General features: G+C 40.5%; 1 protein-coding gene across 1 annotated transcript in view; it reads left to right on the plus strand.

The window, feature by feature from the left end:
- The window catches only part of col4a5 (collagen, type IV, alpha 5 (Alport syndrome)), a 94,571-nt gene that overhangs the window by 33,904 nt on the left and 41,142 nt on the right, over positions 1–19,525 (plus strand). Inside the window, exons 2-8 of the mRNA XM_062994255.1 lie at positions 4,160–4,219; positions 5,387–5,476; positions 5,632–5,676; positions 5,764–5,808; positions 6,406–6,468; positions 11,339–11,392; positions 11,552–11,578. Coding sequence (XP_062850325.1) covers positions 4,160–4,219; positions 5,387–5,476; positions 5,632–5,676; positions 5,764–5,808; positions 6,406–6,468; positions 11,339–11,392; positions 11,552–11,578 — 384 coding nt within the window. The remainder of the gene's footprint in view (positions 1–4,159; positions 4,220–5,386; positions 5,477–5,631; positions 5,677–5,763; positions 5,809–6,405; positions 6,469–11,338; positions 11,393–11,551; positions 11,579–19,525) is intronic.

A 19,525-nucleotide genomic window follows, 5' to 3' on the forward strand; every position in this document is an offset into this window, starting at 1 on the left:
AGTCCACGTGTTCGGCGTCATATCCAGAGGTTGGCTTTAAAAAATAGACACATGAGTGCTGCCAGCATTGCTGCAGAGGTTGAAGACGTGGGAGGTCAGCCTGCCAGTGCTCAGACCATACGCCGCACACTGCATCAACTCGGTCTGCATGGTCGTCATCCCAGAAGGAAGCTGACGCACAGGAAAGCCCGCAAACAGTTTGCTGAAGACAAGCAGTCCAAGAACATGGATTACTGGAATGCCCTGTGGTCTGACGAGACCAAGATAAACTTGTTTGGCTTAGATGGTGTCCAGCATGTGTGGCGGCGCCCTGGTGAGAAGTACCAAGACAACTGTATCTTGCCTACAGTCAAGCATGGTGGTGGTAGCATCATGGTCTTGGGCTGCATGAGTGTTGCTGGCACTGGGGAGCTGTGGTTCATTGAGGGAAACATGAATTCCAACATGTACTGTGACATTCTGAAACAGAGCATGATCCCCTCCCTTCGAAAACTGGGCCTCATGGCAGTTTTCCAACAAGATAACGACTCCAAACACAACCTCCAAGATGACAACTGCCTTGCTGAGGAAGCTGAAGGTAAAGGTGATGGACTAAACCCAATTGAGCACCTGTGGCGCATCCTCAAGTGGAAGGTGGAGGAGTTCAAGGTGTCTAACATCCACCAGCTCCGTGATGTCATCATGGAGGAGTGGAAGAGGATTCCAGTAGCAACCTGTGCAGCTCTGGTGAATTCCATGCCCAGGAGGGTTAAGGCAGTGCTGGATAATAATGGTGGTCACACAAAATATTGACACTTTGGGCACAATTTGGACATGTTCACTGTGGGGTGTACTCACTTATGTTGCCAGCCATTTAGACATTAATGGCTGTGTGTTGAGTTATTTTCAGAAGACAGTAAATCTACACTGCTATACAAGTTGTACACTGACTACTCTAAGTTATATCCAAGTTTTAGTTCTATAGTGTTGTCCCATGAAAAGATATAATAAAATATTTGCAGAAATGTGAGGGGTGTACTCACTTTTGTGATACACTGTATATATATATATATATATATATATATATATACTGTATATATATATACACACATATATGAATATACATATATGAATTATATATATATATATATGTATGTATATATATATATATACTGTATATATACAGTATATACTATATATATATATATATATATATATATATATATATATATATATATATATATATATATATATATATAAATAAATTATACCAGCTCAAAACACACTAACACATCACCACTACATCATTCTCAGTGCAGTTCTAGGACTGAGGACTAAGAAAGTAATTATAGAACTACAAAGCGCAGTGACTTCTAAAACTATATATATATATATACAGTATATATATATATATATCGCAAATGTACAACTGAGAAAAACTGGGTGTGTAATAAGTGTGAATAACATGTATAGCTACAATTACACACACACACACATACACACACACATATATATATATAGTACCTATAGTTTTGTAAAAGCATTAAATAAAGAAAGAAAAAACTAAATTGCAATGTGTCTATTGCTTTTGTAAGATTTTTTTCCTGTGAATATTATTTTAAATAAATCTTGCTGCCAATTCCTGTATAATGTTTCTTGAAACTAGCTCACTCAGGCCTGTCTGTAGAATTTGGGCAGAGGGGGATGAGAGGTGTCTACACACACATATGGGGGATGAGAGGTGTCTACACACACACACACACACACACATATATATATATATATATATGTGTGTGTGTGTGTGTAGACAGGCTGTGGGTCATTACCATGATAATGGGTACTAATTGGCTCACAACAGGGGAGCGGGGGATCGAGAGGCAAAAGTCCCTTGCGCAAAAATGCGCAAGCATAGTCATTCTAGTGTTAACTAGAATGGCTCTGTGCAGGCTACTAAATTACCCCTACATCAAACTTATCAAATTGTGTTTTATGGATCTTTGTCTATGTTCTGGGTGCAAGAGAAAAAGATCTTCCACAAACTCTTACAAATTGTATACACCTGTTTATAATAGGTGTGGCTTAAACATCCGATATCCAATATCCAAGACACAGGTCCCGGAACCTGGGTTCAAACTTCATTTTTGGTCACACTGACTATGTAGTTTAAGATGTTTCGTATATTTTTATGTAGCTGTCTTTCAGACAGGTTTTCCCACATCCCAAAACATGACTGTTAGGGGACTTGAGAAGTGCTGTGCCTGAGGGGGGAAAGAGATTGAATAAGTTTCATTGCTGCTGTACAACTGTGACCTCTTCTGTGATTACATCATTGATTTTATCTAGATCTGTCTCTCTCCAAATGCTGTGATTTTATCCCTAAATGTGTTTACATGTATAAAATCACATGACAGTTCAGATTTTTTAATACATGACAGACATCATATAGACAAAAGCGTGGACATCCAATTCCAAAACTATACATTTACATTTTCAGCATTTAGCAGACTCTTTTATCCAAAGCGACTTAAAGTACTGTGACACTATACAATCTAAGCAATTGAGGGTTAAGTGCCAACCACTAGGCTACAGCTGCCCTATAATCATGGAGTTCACTCCTACCTTGCAGCTATACCAGCCACTACTCTTCCACTGGGTTGTGGGATGTTTCTGTGGGAATTTGTGCCCATTAATTTAAGAGAGCATTTGGGAGGACAGACAGTGATGTTTACTGAGAGGGCCTAGCCCCCAATTTAGTTTACTATTTCTACCAAAGGTGTTGTATGGGCTTAGGGTCAGGGCTCTGTGCACATTGTTTTGTGCACTAGTTTTTATGAACCTTCTTTTGTTCATGAGGCACAGTAGTTTTTACAGTTTTTACAAAGCTGAAAGCAAATAATTTGGAGGGTGCCCACAGCAGTTCTACTGTTTAGTGCTGGAATAGATGTATTCCAAGGTGGCATAATTTTTGTTCTTACCTTGTTGTGTTCAAAAATGTGTCTGTTCTACAAAAGTATTCATATGGTAGTTTTCTGGTTGTGAATTACACAAATGATGTAGTAATTTGTAGCTGTAGTGCTGTATTGATTATTGTATATAATGTTGAAGTCTAATGTTTTAACAGTTTTGGCAGATTTCTTTGCACACATGCATTGGCGTAAAACAAAAACCTAAAGCTTTTAGATAAACTGTATAAAAGACAAAAAAGTGGCTCTGCAAGTGATTTTAATGCCTAAAAACTCAAAGGTTCTAAATTCGATCCTCAGCCCTAAACACTATCTTATGTAAAGTTTTGCCTGTTGGTCAGTACCTGTGATTTTCTGATTAACTGACTCCCATCTTCTAAAAACATGCTATTGGGTGGATAAGCTCCTCAAAGTTGTACCCTTCGTGAGTGTGTATGTCCTGAGATAGACCTCTATTCACTCTATGTGGTCTGTGTTATCAGGATAGGAGTTGGGATGTACTGCTACTCTGAATATAAGAAATACTTTAACAGTTTAACCCAGGGGTGTCAAACTCATTTTCACAGAGGGCCACATCTGCATTATGGTGGCCCTCAAAGGTTCGATTGTAACGTATCCTGCTGTGATTGCAGTCTGCCTTTTAAATCTTAGACAATTTGTTGTTTTTCGTGAAGGATAAATTCTGTGTTTGGTGTCAAAATGCCAAATTTATATTGTATATTTATAGTGTATATCTACATTTATATTGTACTCCTTTACCACAGACATGGCCTCATAACACAAGAGAAGCACCGGTTTTTCTTCTTGAAGCACAAACTTGTATTCACTTTTCCATCTTTTATTAAATTATCTTCCTTCTGCTTCAATTTTCTCTTCTTGTACATTTTTAGATTATTTGTAAATATTTCTCAACATCACTCATTGGAAAATCACCTCAGTTAATTGCTGCTGTGAAAACACTGCCATCTAGTGGCGGGATGTGGTCACTTTGCGGGTCACAAAATCGGCATGCCTTGTTGGAGATGCAGTTTATGTATGATTTTACAGTGTATTTTAAGACAATCATTACTCTTTGAAGCACTCGTGGGCCACATGAAATGATGTGGCAGGCCGGATGTGGCCCACGGGCCTTGAGTTCATTTGTTTTAACCAAAGGAATAGGAAGCAAATGTTTCTGTTTTTAAACCTAATCTTGTCTTTTTCTTATTGTTTTTCAGGCATGTCATGGCTGTGGGACGGGCTCTAAGTGTGACTGCACTGGAGTAAAAGGGGAGAAGGTGAATTCACATACAGATTGATTTTTGTCTCTTTTTGCAAATATGTACTATTTTTAATTATTAATGAGCAATTCATGAATTTCCTGATAAATAAGTTACTAACTGCATGACTGGAGGTCAAGTCAAATTTATTTACATAGTGCTTTTTACAGTGGAAATTGTCTTATTTAAATATATTGCATATCCAAAAATGTTCCATTAGGACCCACCCTCCTTTGCTTGACTTGGATGAATTGAAATTAAATTAAATAATACAAAAATAACTTTCAAATGTAGATAGGGAAACTGTTGTTAAACACTTTTAGAGAATAAGGTGGTAACATGGACATTTCCTTTATTTAAAGAAGAAATATTTAATTAAAAACAGGCAACAGTGACTTTAAAACAGGAGGGTGAGGAGGTTAAATAATTGATTACATAATTGGTAATTAAGTAACACAAATGGCTCTCAATGGAGGTATGCTACAAGCACCATTTATACATGCCACTAGCACTTCTTCATCTAAAAAGCACCGGCCTTGGCCAGCATCTGTGTTTACACTCATTACTTCAGCAATATATCAAGTAGAGTATATCCCTTTAAGCACCCTCAAGTCTTGGCAGAGGTTTCATTTTAAATCTGGATTCTACAGCTAGAGGTAATCTAGACGTTTGATCCATCTTTTGGGCTGCTGCCAAGGCAATACTTTCTTTTTAGAGATGTTTATTATAGTGCCAGCAAAGTGTAATGTATTAAAGTGTATCCAGTTTGTTGGGATGTGGAATGTCTCAACATGAGTGTGTTCATGGCTTGACACCCTCTGGTCCTTTTAAAGGCTGTTTGGCTTTTTTTCATTTTCTTCTATTAATAAATAATCCATACTCAGAAGGACAAGGTATAATCTGTATTAAATATTTCATATCCATCTATTTTACAAACTGTCACTTATTTATAATTTATATATCAGTCTTTGTTGCTATAATTAATTTGCTAGGACAGAGCCATGGCAGGTCACTGGTAAATTATTAGACTTTCCTTTTATATCTTTTTTTTATCTCATCTAAACTTTTTGCTGGACTACAAGATATGTGGCTGCTGTAACTACAAAATACAGAACTGGGCAACATAACATTTTGTCATCACGTTAATACCTTTAAATTCCACTGAGCACTACAGTGTGTTTTCAGGGTGATAGAGGTTTTCCAGGCCTCTCGGGTCAGCCAGGTGTACCAGGATTCCCTGGACCAGAAGGGCCACTTGGATCTCTTGGAGAGAAGGTCAGAATTCAACCTTGCCTTAAATAATTTGTGTAGTTACAGTTATATTATAGTTAAATATTATGTATTTATCACTTGTTATTATTTAGGGTCAATTACTATTAGCCTGTAAGTAGGACAACCAATAAATATCTGGTAATCCTCTTCTTCCACAGGGTGACGATGGACTTCCAGGGCCACCTGGACCTAAAGGAATAAGGGTGAGACCCCTTGATCCAAATTCCATAGAAGCCAAACCTCTTTATCATTTGCTTATGCTGGCATCTTGTATGGTTTCTGTTTTACAGGGACCTCCAGGGCTGCCCGGATTTGCAGGAACTCCAGGAATTCCAGTAAGTGCCATGAATAAGCTTAATAGTAATAATAATAACACTTATTATTATCATTATTATTGTTTTATTATAATAAATGCATTTTTCTATCATAAAAAAGATGTTAAAACCATGGTAGGCATGATCAGTAATAATATTAATAATAATACTGAGCTCATGTTTAATAAAAGAAATCTACACCGGGTGCTCTAATGCACTAGCCCCACTCACCGAGATCTTGAGCTCTCAAGTTCTCAGCTGTGCTTCTGACTGACTGGGCACCCACACAGACACGACTGGCTGTATGTGAGGATGGAGATAGAATGGGTTTCTCATTGCTGCAGTTGCTGCCTCTTCTGGCTGGTTGAGGCACATGCACAAGGGATGGATATTAGTGCATAAGTTTTTGTATACTGCTCTCTGTGAGACCCTGTAAGACTGGGAAAATGTAATTAATTCAGTGGGGGAAAATAGGAGAAAATGCTGCCCCAAGCTGTCTCTGATAAAGTACTCTAAAGTATGTAGTAGAACTTCAGGTCACAGTGTTTGGGACATTGTGTTTGGAACATTCTATCTTGACCAAAGTTGTAAAATTGTTCTTTGTTTTTTTTATTACAGGGTATTCCAGGACAGGATGGCCCTCCAGGACCAAAAGGAATTGCCGGTTGTAACGGAACAAAGGTGAGAGTCAGAAAAAAATGCAATGATTAAGGTTTGCAAGGGTAGAATGGGTTCATTAAACATGTCTATAAGCATTAATACTAAAGTACAGAAAATAAACTAATTACAAACCAATTAATCAGGTAAGGGTCACTACTGTGAATACTATGATTATTTAAATATTACAGCCATGGAGAAAGGCAGTTAAACAATGAGAACCTCTTAAAGTCCAGAGTGTTGACGCCATTGGCTCGTCAGGAGAGTGAACGCATACCCAAAGCAGTGGGTGTGTGCCACTCTATGGTCATCATCCATGCTTAATGGAAGCTTGCTTTTGGCATCTTCGGTAGAGCAAACTCTTTCCCTGCGAGGTTTAAGTTGGTCTACAGTGTGATTAAACCAATGGGAACTCAGTAACGATTCTTAATGATTCTTTAGCTGTGATGTGTTATATAAAAACACTCAACAAGAGATATAAACAAAGTGTGTTGCAGCTACGAAAAAGCTGAAGAAATTTAGAAGCTATTACAAAAAGCGGAGAGGAAAAAAAGCTAATTTATTGCACTGAAAAAGGGTATAAGAAGATTTTCAAGACCTTAAAAAATTCTATAGACACCATTAAAAGCGTTGTCCAGAAAAAAAACCCTGTGTTACTGCAAAAGACTTGATGATAAGATGATAAAGGTTGGGACAAACAAAAAGATCACTTAACAACCAAAGACATATTGGTCAGACTCAACGATGCACACCACTCCTAACCAAGAAGCACAGGTAGGGTCAACTTTGAAATTGCCAGAAGGAATTTGGAATAGGCCTGCGGAGTTCTGGGACACCATTATGTGGAGTGAGGAATCAAAACTAAAACTGTTTGGCCATATGAAACAATGGTTTGGCACACCAAGGTGAGGTTTATGAACAGATGAATGCTATCCTCATGGTCAAGCATGGATGTGGTCATTGATAATGTGAGGATGATTTCCTGATGCAGGTACTAGCATTCTTGACTATGTGATTGGCTTCATGGCTACAGAAATACCAAGGCATTTTGAAGAGGAATGTTTTGCCTTCTGTGTTGAAATTGAACATTGGTGATAATTGGACTTTCCAGTGAGACAATAATTCCCAGCTCATTTCCAAGTCAGCCAAAGCTTGGTTAAGGAATCAGTCCTGGAATATCTTGGAGTGGCCTTGTGATGACGACCCTGATCAAGCAACCCCGTACTCTAAACACACAGTACACTAAATGCCGCTAAAGCAAAGCTGACTTTAATCCGACCGATGATGTGCATCGGCGCAACAAAAGAATGACTGATAATTACATTGATCGGACTGAGTATGATGTATTGATTATTGTGAGATGTCGGGGATTGATTGCTGACTGCATTTTAGTTATGAATTAATGTGTATACTGATTCGGCCGTAATGGAGCGCTCCATTTGCTTTTGCCGGGCACATACGCTTTTAAGCGAGCGTGCGACCATCAGCGGGGGTTAGTTGAGTTGACTAAAGTGAGTGGTGAAGCCTGAAGAGTCGAGGGGACAGCCTATGTGAATCGTTTGATTCGGGTTCTACTCGGTCCTAGTGCACGGACTTTTTTCCTGTTATGTACTTTAAATAGGCTGCTATGAGCCATATATCACATGTGTACAGTTTTGTTAATTGTTTTCACCTTGGTGGAGCACGTATTGGACTAAATAATAAGTGGGGATTTTAAAAGATCGAAGGAAATGAAACAAACGCTTCTGAAAAAGATTCGAGCATGTAAAACGTTTGAATCATCGCTCCACAGTGACATCTATTGTCCAACCACTGGTCTAACAGTAACATCTGTCTTATAGATCAGTGTTTCTCAACCTTTTTTCAGTCACGGCACCCTTTAAAAGTATTCAAAATCTCAAGTCACCCCAGTCTAAAATGTATTTAAAAAAACTTACATTCTGCATCCCTCGTACTGCTAACACACAAAAACACTACAGGGATGAGACGTACTGTGGTTGCATTGCATTAAGTTTCAGAAAAATCCTCTCTTGTGCAGAGATGTACCTGTGTTTGTTTCTGCTTTAAAACATACGTGCCATGAACCAATCAGATTTAACATCATTAAACAAGTTTATAGTTTATTTCTCAATTATTTGTCATTATACCACTAGCACTGCTCATTGTCTGCATGGTTTGCTCGGTTACGGCTCTCAAACTCAAAAGAAGCTTTATTGGCATGACAAATAAGGACCTTCGTGTTGCCAAAGCAAGTTACAGAGAAATAATAAAAATAACAATAAAAAAGAACAAATATATACAAAACAGTTACATGTGCAAAAATATAAAATATTAATAAAAACAGTGCAAAATAATAACAATAAAAATTATAATTATAATACAGGTCCTTCTCAAAAAATTAGCATATTGTGATAAAGTTCATTATTTTCCATAATGTAATGATAAAAATTAAACTTTCATATATTTTAGATTCATTGCACACCAACTGAAATATTTCAGGTCTTTTATTGTTTTAATACTGATGATTTTGGCATACAGCTCATGAAAACCCAAAATTCCTATCTCAAAAAATTAGCATATCATGAAAAGGTTCTCTCAACGAGCTATTAACCTAATCATCTGAATCAACGAATTAACTCTAAACACCTGCAAAAGATTCCTGAGGCTTTTAAAAACTCCCAGCCTGGTTCATTACTCAAAACTGCAATCATGGGTAAGACTGCCGACCTGACTGCTGTCCAGAAGGCCATCATTGACACCCTCAAGCAAGAGGGTAAGACACAGAAAGAAATTTCTGAACGAATAGGCTGTTCCCAGAGTGCTGTATCAAGGCACCTCAGTGGGAAGTCTGTGGGAAGGAAAAAGTGTGGCAGAAAACGCTGCACAACGAGAAGAGGTGACCGGACCCTGAGGAAGATTGTGGAGAAGGGCCGATTCCAGACCTTGGGGGACCTGCGGAAGCAGTGGACTGAGTCTGGAGTAGAAACATCCAGAGCCACCGTGCACAGGCGTGTGCAGGAAATGGGCTACAGGTGCCGCATTCCCCAGGTCAAGCCACTTTTGAACCAGAAACAGCGGCAGAAGCGCCTGACCTGGGCTACAGAGAAGCAGCACTGGACTGTTGCTCAGTGGTCCAAAGTACTGTTTTCGGAAATCAAGGTGCCAGAGTCTGGAGGAAGACTGGGGAGAAGGAAATGCCAAAATGCCTGAAGTCCAGTGTCAAGTACCCACAGTCAGTGATGGTCTGGGGTGCCATGTCAGCTGCTGGTGTTGGTCCACTGTGTTTTATCAAGGGCAGGGTCAATGCAGCTAGCTATCAGGAGATTTTGGAGCACTTCATGCTTCCATCTGCTGAAAAGCTTTATGGAGATGAAGATTTCATTTTTCAGCACGACCTGGCACCTGCTCACAGTGCCAAAACCACTGGTGAATGGTTTACTGACCATGGTATTACTGTGCTCAATTGGCCTGCCAACTCTCCTGACCTGAACCCCATAGAGAATCTGTGGGATATTGTGAAGAGAAAGTTGAGAGACACAAGACCCAACACTCTGGATGAGCTTAAGGCCGCTATCGAAGCATCCTGGGCCTCCATAACACCTCAGCAGTGCCACAGGCTGATTGCCTCCATGCCACGCCGCATTGAAGCAGTCATTTCTGCAAAAGGATTCCCGACCAAGTATTGAGTGCATAACTGAACATAATTATTTGAAGGTTGACTTTTTTTGTATTAAAAACACTTTTCTTTTATTGGTCGGATGAAATATGCTAATTTTTTGAGATAGGAATTTTGGGTTTTCATGAGCTGTATGCCAAAATCATCAGTATTAAAACAATAAAAGACCTGAAATATTTCAGTTGGTGTGCAATGAATCTAAAATATATGAAAGTTTAATTTTTATCATTACATTATGGAAAATAATGAACTTTATCACAATATGCTAATTTTTTGAGAAGGACCTGTATATATATAGGCTCCCAGAGGCGCGACTCAGTTCCTTTTGTTCATTTTAAAGAGCCGTTTAATAGAATCGGGTCGTTCGCGAACGACTCATCACTAAAGGCAACGCACGCAACCCGCGTTGACGTTGTAGCATGGGGAAAGGGGCGTGTGAGACAAATTTTGATGTTTGAGGCGGCTAATGGTCTACATTTTCACGATAAGTTGATAAGTATCAGTAACGTCAGAATATTTTTGACGGCACCCCTGACGAAGCCAGACGTAACCCCCGGTTGAGAAAGGCTGTTATAGATCACTGAAAGAAGTGTGTTTTGATAGTGGTATGAAACATCATTCCGTGTCCTTGACAATGACCATTATTTATTATACAGTTAAAAGGGGAAGTGCTTGTGCAACCAGGCTATGCAATATTTATTACACATTGACATACAATTGATCAGTTTCGAAACGTTTCGAAACAGCGTGACGTAATGAAACGTTTTCTGGGACAGTCTCGTGACTTTTTCGTTTTGATACGGACTTTGAAACAACGTTCACTTCAAGTGAATCTATACAGTTTTGAATATGAGTTTCGAGGTTGACATCATTACTTCTCTGTGTCCAGATTTAAAACCTATAGAAAATATTTGGTGTGGTCAAGAGAGCAAAATGTTTCATTGAAACTCAAAATTGTGTCAACTTATGTTAACAAAATTACTTATACATATCAATAAATATTCTTCCTCTGTTTATTAAGTTTTCTTGTTGTATATTTTTTTTTATGAAATTATCTACACGTCTTCATAATACGTTTTAAGGTGATGGGGTTTGATACAACATATTTTCCTCCAACACTGCCAGGAATATTATTCTCACTTGGACTTGCCATTGGCAGAGGCATTGCTGGAACTGTTCTAACTTTTTAATCTTAGATATTTTTTTTCTATTTTACAGGGTGAGAGAGGATTTCCAGGAGGTTCAGGTCTCCCAGGTTTAGATGGAGAGCCGGTAAGAACTATATTGCTGCATTTGATTTAGGAAATAATAATTGTGGACATTACACTTAAAAATAATAATCATTTCTCATGGCCATGAACAAAAGGTTAACTGGTAGTCTTTTATTATATTGTAGTCTAACATTAGTATTTTCTCTCTTGTCTTTTGCAGGGCCCTCCTGGTTTTTCTGGCCAGAAGGCAAGTTTTTGACTGTGTATTTTCACATTCATGTTTATTACTTTTTGTCACGGTGGGGCACTACGGCTAGACAAAAGGGCGGACACACACGCAGAGATGTGAACTAAAGCAGGGATATATTTATTAATGAAGACAAGTGATATTTACATAGTAACACAACCTAAGCACACGGCTAGTGAACTAAAGCAAGGATATATTTATTAATGAAGACAAGTGCTATTTACATAGTAACACAAGCTAAGCACACGGCTAGTGAACTAAAGCAAGGATATATTTATTAATGAAGACAAGTGCTATTTACATAGTAACACAACCTAAGCACACGGCTAGTGAACTAAAGCAAGGATATATTTATTAATGAAGACAAGTGCTATTTACATAGTAACACAACCTAAGCACATGGCTAGTGAACTAAAGCAAGGATATATTTATTAATGAAGACAAGTGCTATTTACATAGTAACACAAGCTAAGCACACGGCTAGTGAACTAAAGCAAGGATATATTTATTAATGAAGACAAGTGCTATTTACATAGTAACACAAGCCAAGCACACGGCTAGTAACACAAGCCAAGCACACGGCTAGTAACACAAGCCAAGCACACGGCTAGTAACACAAGCCAAGCACACGGCTAGTAACACAAGCCAAGCACACGGCTAGTAACACAAGCCAAGCACACGGCTAGTAACACAAGCCAAGCACACGGCTAGTAACACAAGCCAAGCACACGGCTAGTAACACAAGCCAAGCACACGGCTAGTAACACAAGCCAAGCACACGGCTAGTAACACAAGCCAAGCACACGGCTAGTAACACAAGCCAAGCACACGGCTAGTAACACAAGCCAAGCACACGGCTAGTAACACAAGCCAAGCACACGGCTAGTAACACAAGCCAAGCACACGGCTAGTAACACAAGCTAAGCACACGGCTAGTAACACAAGCTAAGCACACGGCTAGTAACACAAGCGAGAAACAAACCGTCAAAGAGTCCAAAACAGAGTCCAAAACAGAGTCAAGTCAAGTCAACTTTATTTATATAGCGCTTTTTACAATATACATTGTCTCAAAGCAACTTTACAAAATCCAGGACCAACAGATACAAAAACCCCTGTTGAGCAAGCCGAGGGCGACTGTGGCAAGGAAAAACTCCCTGAAAATTACAGGAAGAAACCTTGAGAGGAACCAGACTCAACAGGGCCCATCCTTCTTGGGTGGTCTGGAGGATACTTTAAATAAATACACGATTTACACAAATCATACAAACACAGAATTGAATGATCTAAAAGTCATACAGTGGTAATAAATAGATAAATAAACAATTAAATAATAATAGAGTTGTTATCCGCTCTAGTCTTCAATAAAGTCTGTAGTGATTTCTTGTCGTTGCAATTACTCCAGACCCGTCACATCTGACAGGAGCAGCATCGTTGTCCCGGCAGTCTCGACTTTAATCCTAACCTCGGCGGGTAAACAGGTTTCCATCAGAATGCCCTCGGGGTAAAACAACAGAGAATGTAGTTAATAATGTACAATGCTAGTTGACAAACAGTTTTACAGAGAGTTTTAGACTCCGGCAGCCCTAATTATTACAGCATAACTAAAAGGGAGAGCGAGCAGGTAACAAGGTCATGAAGGCTTTCACAGGACATCAGCACCCACCTCTCCTACCCAAACCAGAGTGATTGGACAAGAGAGGCAGAACGACAGCGACCCAACATCCCTGATCACCACAAGTTTCTATGACCAAGAACCCCCAAGCTCTGCTCCTTTGTCTATATTAATCAAAAGCCTGAGAAAATAAATATGTTTTCAGTTTAGACTTAAACATTGAGACTGTGTCCGAATACCGAACAGAGGCAGGAAGATTATTCCAGAGTTGTGGAGCTTTGTAAGAAAATGCTCTTCCACCAGCTTTGGTCTTTTTAATTTTAGGAACTATAAGTAACCCTGCATCTTGTGAACGAAGTGGACGTGCTGGGTTGTAGTAATTAATAAGCTCACTCAGATACTGTGGAGCCAGACCATGTAGCGCTTTATAGGTTAGTAAAAGTATTTTGTAATCAATGCGAAATTTAACTGGCAGCCAGTGTAGAGATGATAGAACAGGAGTGATATGATCAAATTTTCTAGTTCTAGTTAGCACTCGAGCTGCTGCATTTTGAACTAACTGGAGTTTGTTTAAGGATCTACCAGAGCATCCAGTTAGAAGAGCATTACAATAATCTAACCGAGAAGTTATAAACGCATGGATCAGTTTTTCGGCGTCATTAACAGATAGTATATTTCTTATTTTAGAGATATTACGCAAATGATAGAAAGCAACTCTAGTAATATTATTAATGTGTGTATCAAAGGAGAGATCTGAATCTATTGTGACACCTAAGTTTTTTACATCTGGGCTGGGAGTAACAGAGAACGTGTTTAAGTTTAGCACCAGGTTAGACAACTTGTCTCTTGCAGCTTTAGAGCCAACAAGTAAAACCTCAGTTTTATCTGAATTAAGTAAAAGAAAATTACACGACATCCAGTTTTTTATGTCGTTTACACAATCTTCTATCTTACTGATTGTGTCAGTATCATTTGGTTTGGCTGATATATACAGCTGTGTGTCATCTGCATAGCAGTGAAAGTTTATGCCATGTTTATGAATAATTTCACCTAGTGGAAGCATATAGAGTGTAAATAATAGCGGTCCAAGTACCGACCCCTGTGGAACACCACACTTTACTTTTGTAGTTTCTGAGCATTTATTATTTACATAAACGAATTGAGAGCGGTCAGTCAAATATGATTGAAACCAAGAGAGTGCGAGTCCTTTAACACCTACTGTATTTTCTAGCCTCTCCAGTAAAATGTTATGATCGACCGTATCAAACGCTGCACTAAGATCTAATAGAACAAGAAAAGAGACACATCCATTATCAGAAGACATTAACAACTCGTTAACTACTCTAATTAATGCGGTTTCGGTACTATGGTTGGGTCTAAATCCTGATTGAAATTTTTCATGAATACAATTTTCATTCAAATAAGAACATAGCTGTTTGGAAACGACTTTTTCTAATATCTTTGAGACAAAAGGAAGGTTTGAAATTGGCCTATAATTAGATAAAACATGTGGATCAAGATTAGGTTTTTTAATCAGGGGTTTAATAACAGCACTTTTAAACAATTTAGGTACATACCCAAGGCTAAGGGATGCATTGATTAATGTAAGCAGGGGCTCTACAATAGCTGGGAGTAAATCTTTAAGTAAACGAGTTGGAACAGGATCGAGTATACACGATGATGACTTCGATGATTTAATCAACACAGTTAGTTCATTTTGGGAGATTGGATTAAAGGAATTTAGTTGGATTAACTCGTTACTATTATCACCAATGCTGCTTGGAGTGAGTCCATACTTAACATTGGCAAGTGACACACTCTGACTCTGAAGTCGTATTTTTTCTATCTTGTCATTAAAGAATTTTAAAAAATCATCACTGGTACAGTCAGGCGGTATATTAGATTCAGTTTCATTAACGTTTTTAGTTAATTTGGACACTGTCTCAAAAAGGAATCTAGGATTGTTTTTATTTTTCTCTATTAGGGATGAATAATATACAGATTTAGCTTTTATAAGTGCATGTTTATACTCAGTTAGAGCATCTTTCCAAGCAATCTTATACACCTCCAGTGTAGTGTGACGCCACTTACGTTCTAATTTCCGTGCTGCTTGTTTAAGTGCGCATGTGTGGTCATTGTACCATGGAGCAAGTTTTTTCTCCCTAATCAGTTTAGTTTTGAGTGGGGCTACGTTATCTAAGGTTGTGCGCAGTACGGTCTCTAGGTTTTGAGTTGCCTGATCTAGTTCTTTAGGTTCTGATGCTGATATATTTGGTAATTCTGGTAGGCAGTTTATGAACGCTGCTGCAGTTGCAGATGTAATAGTGCGCTTACATTTAAAACGATTTGGTTGCTGTATATTATTGGACAGGGACACTTCATATATTAGTAGGGAGTGATCAGAGATTAAGTCATTCTGTGGTATAATTTCCAGGTTGTCTATGTTTATACCATAAGTAAGTATTAAATCTAAGGTATGTTTACAGCGGTGAGTGGGTCCTGTTACATTTTGGGTGATGCCTAAGGATTCTAAAATAGAATCAAACGCAATTTTGAGTGGATTACACTTATCCTCATAATGAATATTAAAGTCACCAACAATTAAAGCTTTCTTAGTTGATAAAACTAATTTAGAAAGAAAATCGGCAAATTCGTTAAGAAATTCTGAGTAAGGACCAGGGGGTCGATAAACAGTAACCAGTTTAAACATACTATTTTTATCAGATGAACATTTATTGGTTATGTCAGAGATAAGAACTTCAAACGAGTTTGTTATGGGAGTTGATTTTACAGTAAGACCTATGTCTTTATCATAAATTGCGGCTATTCCTCCACCACGACCGCTAAGACGTGGCTTATGTTCATAACTGTAACCCGGAGGAGATGCTTCATTTAAACCTAGATACTCATCAGGTCTAGCCCAGGTCTCGGTTAAACACAGGGCACTAAGACAATTATCTGTAATTATTTCATTTACAATTACTGTTTTGCATGCAAGTGACCTGATGTTTAGAAGTCCTAACTTTAGTTTAACTTTACTAGGGTTTTCATGATGCTCATTTAGATTAATTTTAATTAAGTTATTATGACATACTTTTTGATTTTGTTTTGGCTTACACCTGCCACGGTAAACAGACACAGTCTCAATGGTTTGTGACCTAAGGATTCCAGGTGACGTCCGATGGCGACTCGCAGACAGTCGGTTAGGCCTGTTAGTCTGCTGCCTGGTCTTGGCTCTGGATAGTCATTTAACACTATCTGCCGCTACACTAACGCGGTGGTAAAGCCTGTCACCTATGCTGCAAGAAATGCGAGCAGCACCCTCCCACGTGGGGTGGACACCATCCCGCTTCAAAAGACCAGGCCTTCCCTCAAAGGTGGACCAGTTATCTACAAAATCGATGCAGTTTTCTGAGCACCATTTAGACATCCAGCGGTTCAGCGACAACAACCTGCTGTAGGTTTCGCCACTGGGTCGAATCGGTAAGGGGCCAGAGCACACTACTGCCTCAGACATCGACCTAGCTAACTCACACACCTCTTTAACATTACTCTTAGTAACCTCAGACTGCCGTAAACGAACATCATTAGTGCCGACGTGGATAACAATCTTCGAAAATCTACGATTAGCATTAGCCAGCACTTTCAGGTTTGCTCTGATGTCAGGCGCCCTGGCCCCCGGAATACAAGTGACTATGGTTGCTGGTGTCTCTATGGGGGTTGCAATACGCACGTGTCGGAGCTGAGAATCTCCTATAACCAGAGCACTTACATTAACAGGCTTCTCAGCGGGTGGCTCACTGAGTGGGGAAAACCTGTTGGACACGTGCAACTGAGATGGTCGGTGCTTTTCCCTACGACTATGTCGCCGAGACGTCACCCAGTCGCCCCGCTGTGAGGGCTCTAATGCCGGAGTCTGGGGTTCTGTACCTGAACTGCTGGCATTCGGGGCTGCTACAGCTGAATCTAAGTCCTCACTAGTAGTAGTCTGTTCTAACGCCCGAATGCGCCCTTCTAACACTGAGATCTTCTCCGTTAGACTAACCACTAATCTACACTTATCACATGTAAAGTTATCACTAAACACGGAGAAGGAATAACTGAACATATTACACTCGGAACATGGATACAAAGCTCCTGCTGGAGCCATAGTAACAAAGTAATATACTTAGCTTTACAAGATGAGTTGGAGATGATGTTTATGTTGGATTCACCGGCGCTTCTGCTGGTAGTCACAGAAGAACGGCTTTAATTCCGGATGAAACAGGCGATGATGAGCTGGAATACAAAAACCACCAAGCAAAGCAACACAAATGCGCTTCGTTCGGACAAAAGCGGCTGTAATTCTAAAGGAAAACGGTGTTATGCGCTGGTGTACAAAACAAATAAACGCGCTTCCTACGAACAGAAACGGTTATAACTCCCCACAAAACAGAGGTGTTTTAAGAGCTGAAATACAGAACACAACCAAACACAAACGTGCGGACCGAAAACGGTTTTAATTCTGGATAATGATGTTTATGCGCTGAAGTACAAAAACAAACAAAACCGGCTTCGTTCGGATGCCGGTAGCAGAAGTTTCCTAGTTTCCAACACAGCACGAATTTACGTTAGTAAACACAAGCGCTTTTTTACGATAAACAAAATAAAACTAAATCAACAACACACGGAAGATTAACGTATAAATTATATGTTTAAAACATACGTATATAAAAAGTTATTTAGCTAAAGGCTACAAACAAACAACTAGGCTAGCGTCTCAGCGTGCGTACCACCGGAAGTGACGTTCCAGGTCACCCTTGGAGTCCAAAACAGAGTCCAAAACAGAGTCCCACACCATAAATCCAGTTCAGTTCAATAGTTCTCAGAGTCTGTAGAGAAGCTGCCTCCTTTTATCAGGAGCAGCTGGAGCTAATTAGCCCAGAAGAGCCAATCAGGAATGGGGTGTGGCAGGAGACAGTGTGCTCATGGAGAGGGGGGCGTGGCAATTCAGGAGCACACACAGAGGCTCAAAGCGTGACAGATGCCCCCCCCAAAGGCACTACTCCTGGAGTGCCTTTACCAAAAAAGAAAACAAAACCAAGGAGGTCCTGGGCCCTGCGGGGCAAATTTGAAGTCATTTAAAAAGTTCTGAGGCAGGCATGACAAAAATGCTGGAACGCAGGCCGCGGACGGAAAACCAGAAGCGCCGACGAGGGGCAGCGCCGTTGAGAGACCAGAAGCACCGTCGGAAGGCGCCAACTTGAGACCAAAAGCGCCATCGGGGGGCGCCAACTTGAGACCAAAAGCGCCATCGAGGAGCGCCGACTTGAGACCAAAAACCAGCTGCGTGGAGCCTGGCGAAGAGGCTTCAGGAGTCAGCTGCGAGGACCCTGGCGAAGAGGCGTCCGGAGTCAGCTGCGAGGACCCTGGCGAAGAGGCGTCCGGAGTCAGCTGCGAGGACCCTTGAGAAGAGGCGTCCGGAGTCAGCTGCGAGGACCCTTGAGAAGAGGCGTCTGGAGTCAGCTGCGAGGACCCTTGAGAAGAGGCGTCTGGAGTCAGCTGCGAGGACCCTTGAGAAGAGGCGTCCGGAGTCAGCTGCGAGGACCCTTGAGAAGAGGCGTCCGGAGTCAGCTGCGAGGACCCTGGCGAAGCGGCGTCCGGAGTCAGCTGCGAGGACCCTGGCGAAGAGGCGTCCGAAGTCAGCTGCGAGGACCCTTGAGAAGAGGCGTCCGAAGTCACTTGGGAAAACACTGGAGAAACGTCATTCAGCTGCGTGGACCCTGGAGAGGCATCCGAAGTCAGCTGCGAAAACACTGGAGAAACGTCATTCAGCTGCGAGGACCCTGGAGAGGCGTCCAAAGTTAACTGCGAAAACACTAGAGAAACGTCACTCAGCTGCGAGGACCCTGGAGAGGCGTCCGAAGTCAGCTGCGAAAATCCTTGAGAAACTCCTTGAAACAGCTGTGAGGACCCTGGAGAGGCGTCCGAAGTCAGCTGCAAAAATCCTTGAGAAACTTCTTGAAACAATGGTGAGGACCCTGGAGGTGTCCGAAGTCACTTGCGAAAACACTGGAGAAAAGTCACTCAGCTGCGAAAACACTGAAGAGGCGTCCGAAATCAGCTGCTTGGACCCTGGATATGCGTCAAAAGTCAGCTGTTTGGACCCTGGAGAGACTGGACTCAGCTGCGAAAACACTGGAGAGGCGTCCGAAATCAGCTGCTTGGACCCTGGATATGCGTCAAAAGTCAGCTGTTTGGACCCTGGAGAGACTGGACTCAGCTGCGAAAACACTGGAGAGGCGTCCGAAATCAGCTGCTTGGACCCTGGATATGTGTCAAAAGTCAGCTGTTTG

The sequence above is a fragment of the Trichomycterus rosablanca genome, chromosome 4 (genome assembly GCF_030014385.1).
Source record: "Trichomycterus rosablanca isolate fTriRos1 chromosome 4, fTriRos1.hap1, whole genome shotgun sequence".
NCBI classification, from domain to species: domain Eukaryota; kingdom Metazoa; phylum Chordata; class Actinopteri; order Siluriformes; family Trichomycteridae; genus Trichomycterus; species Trichomycterus rosablanca.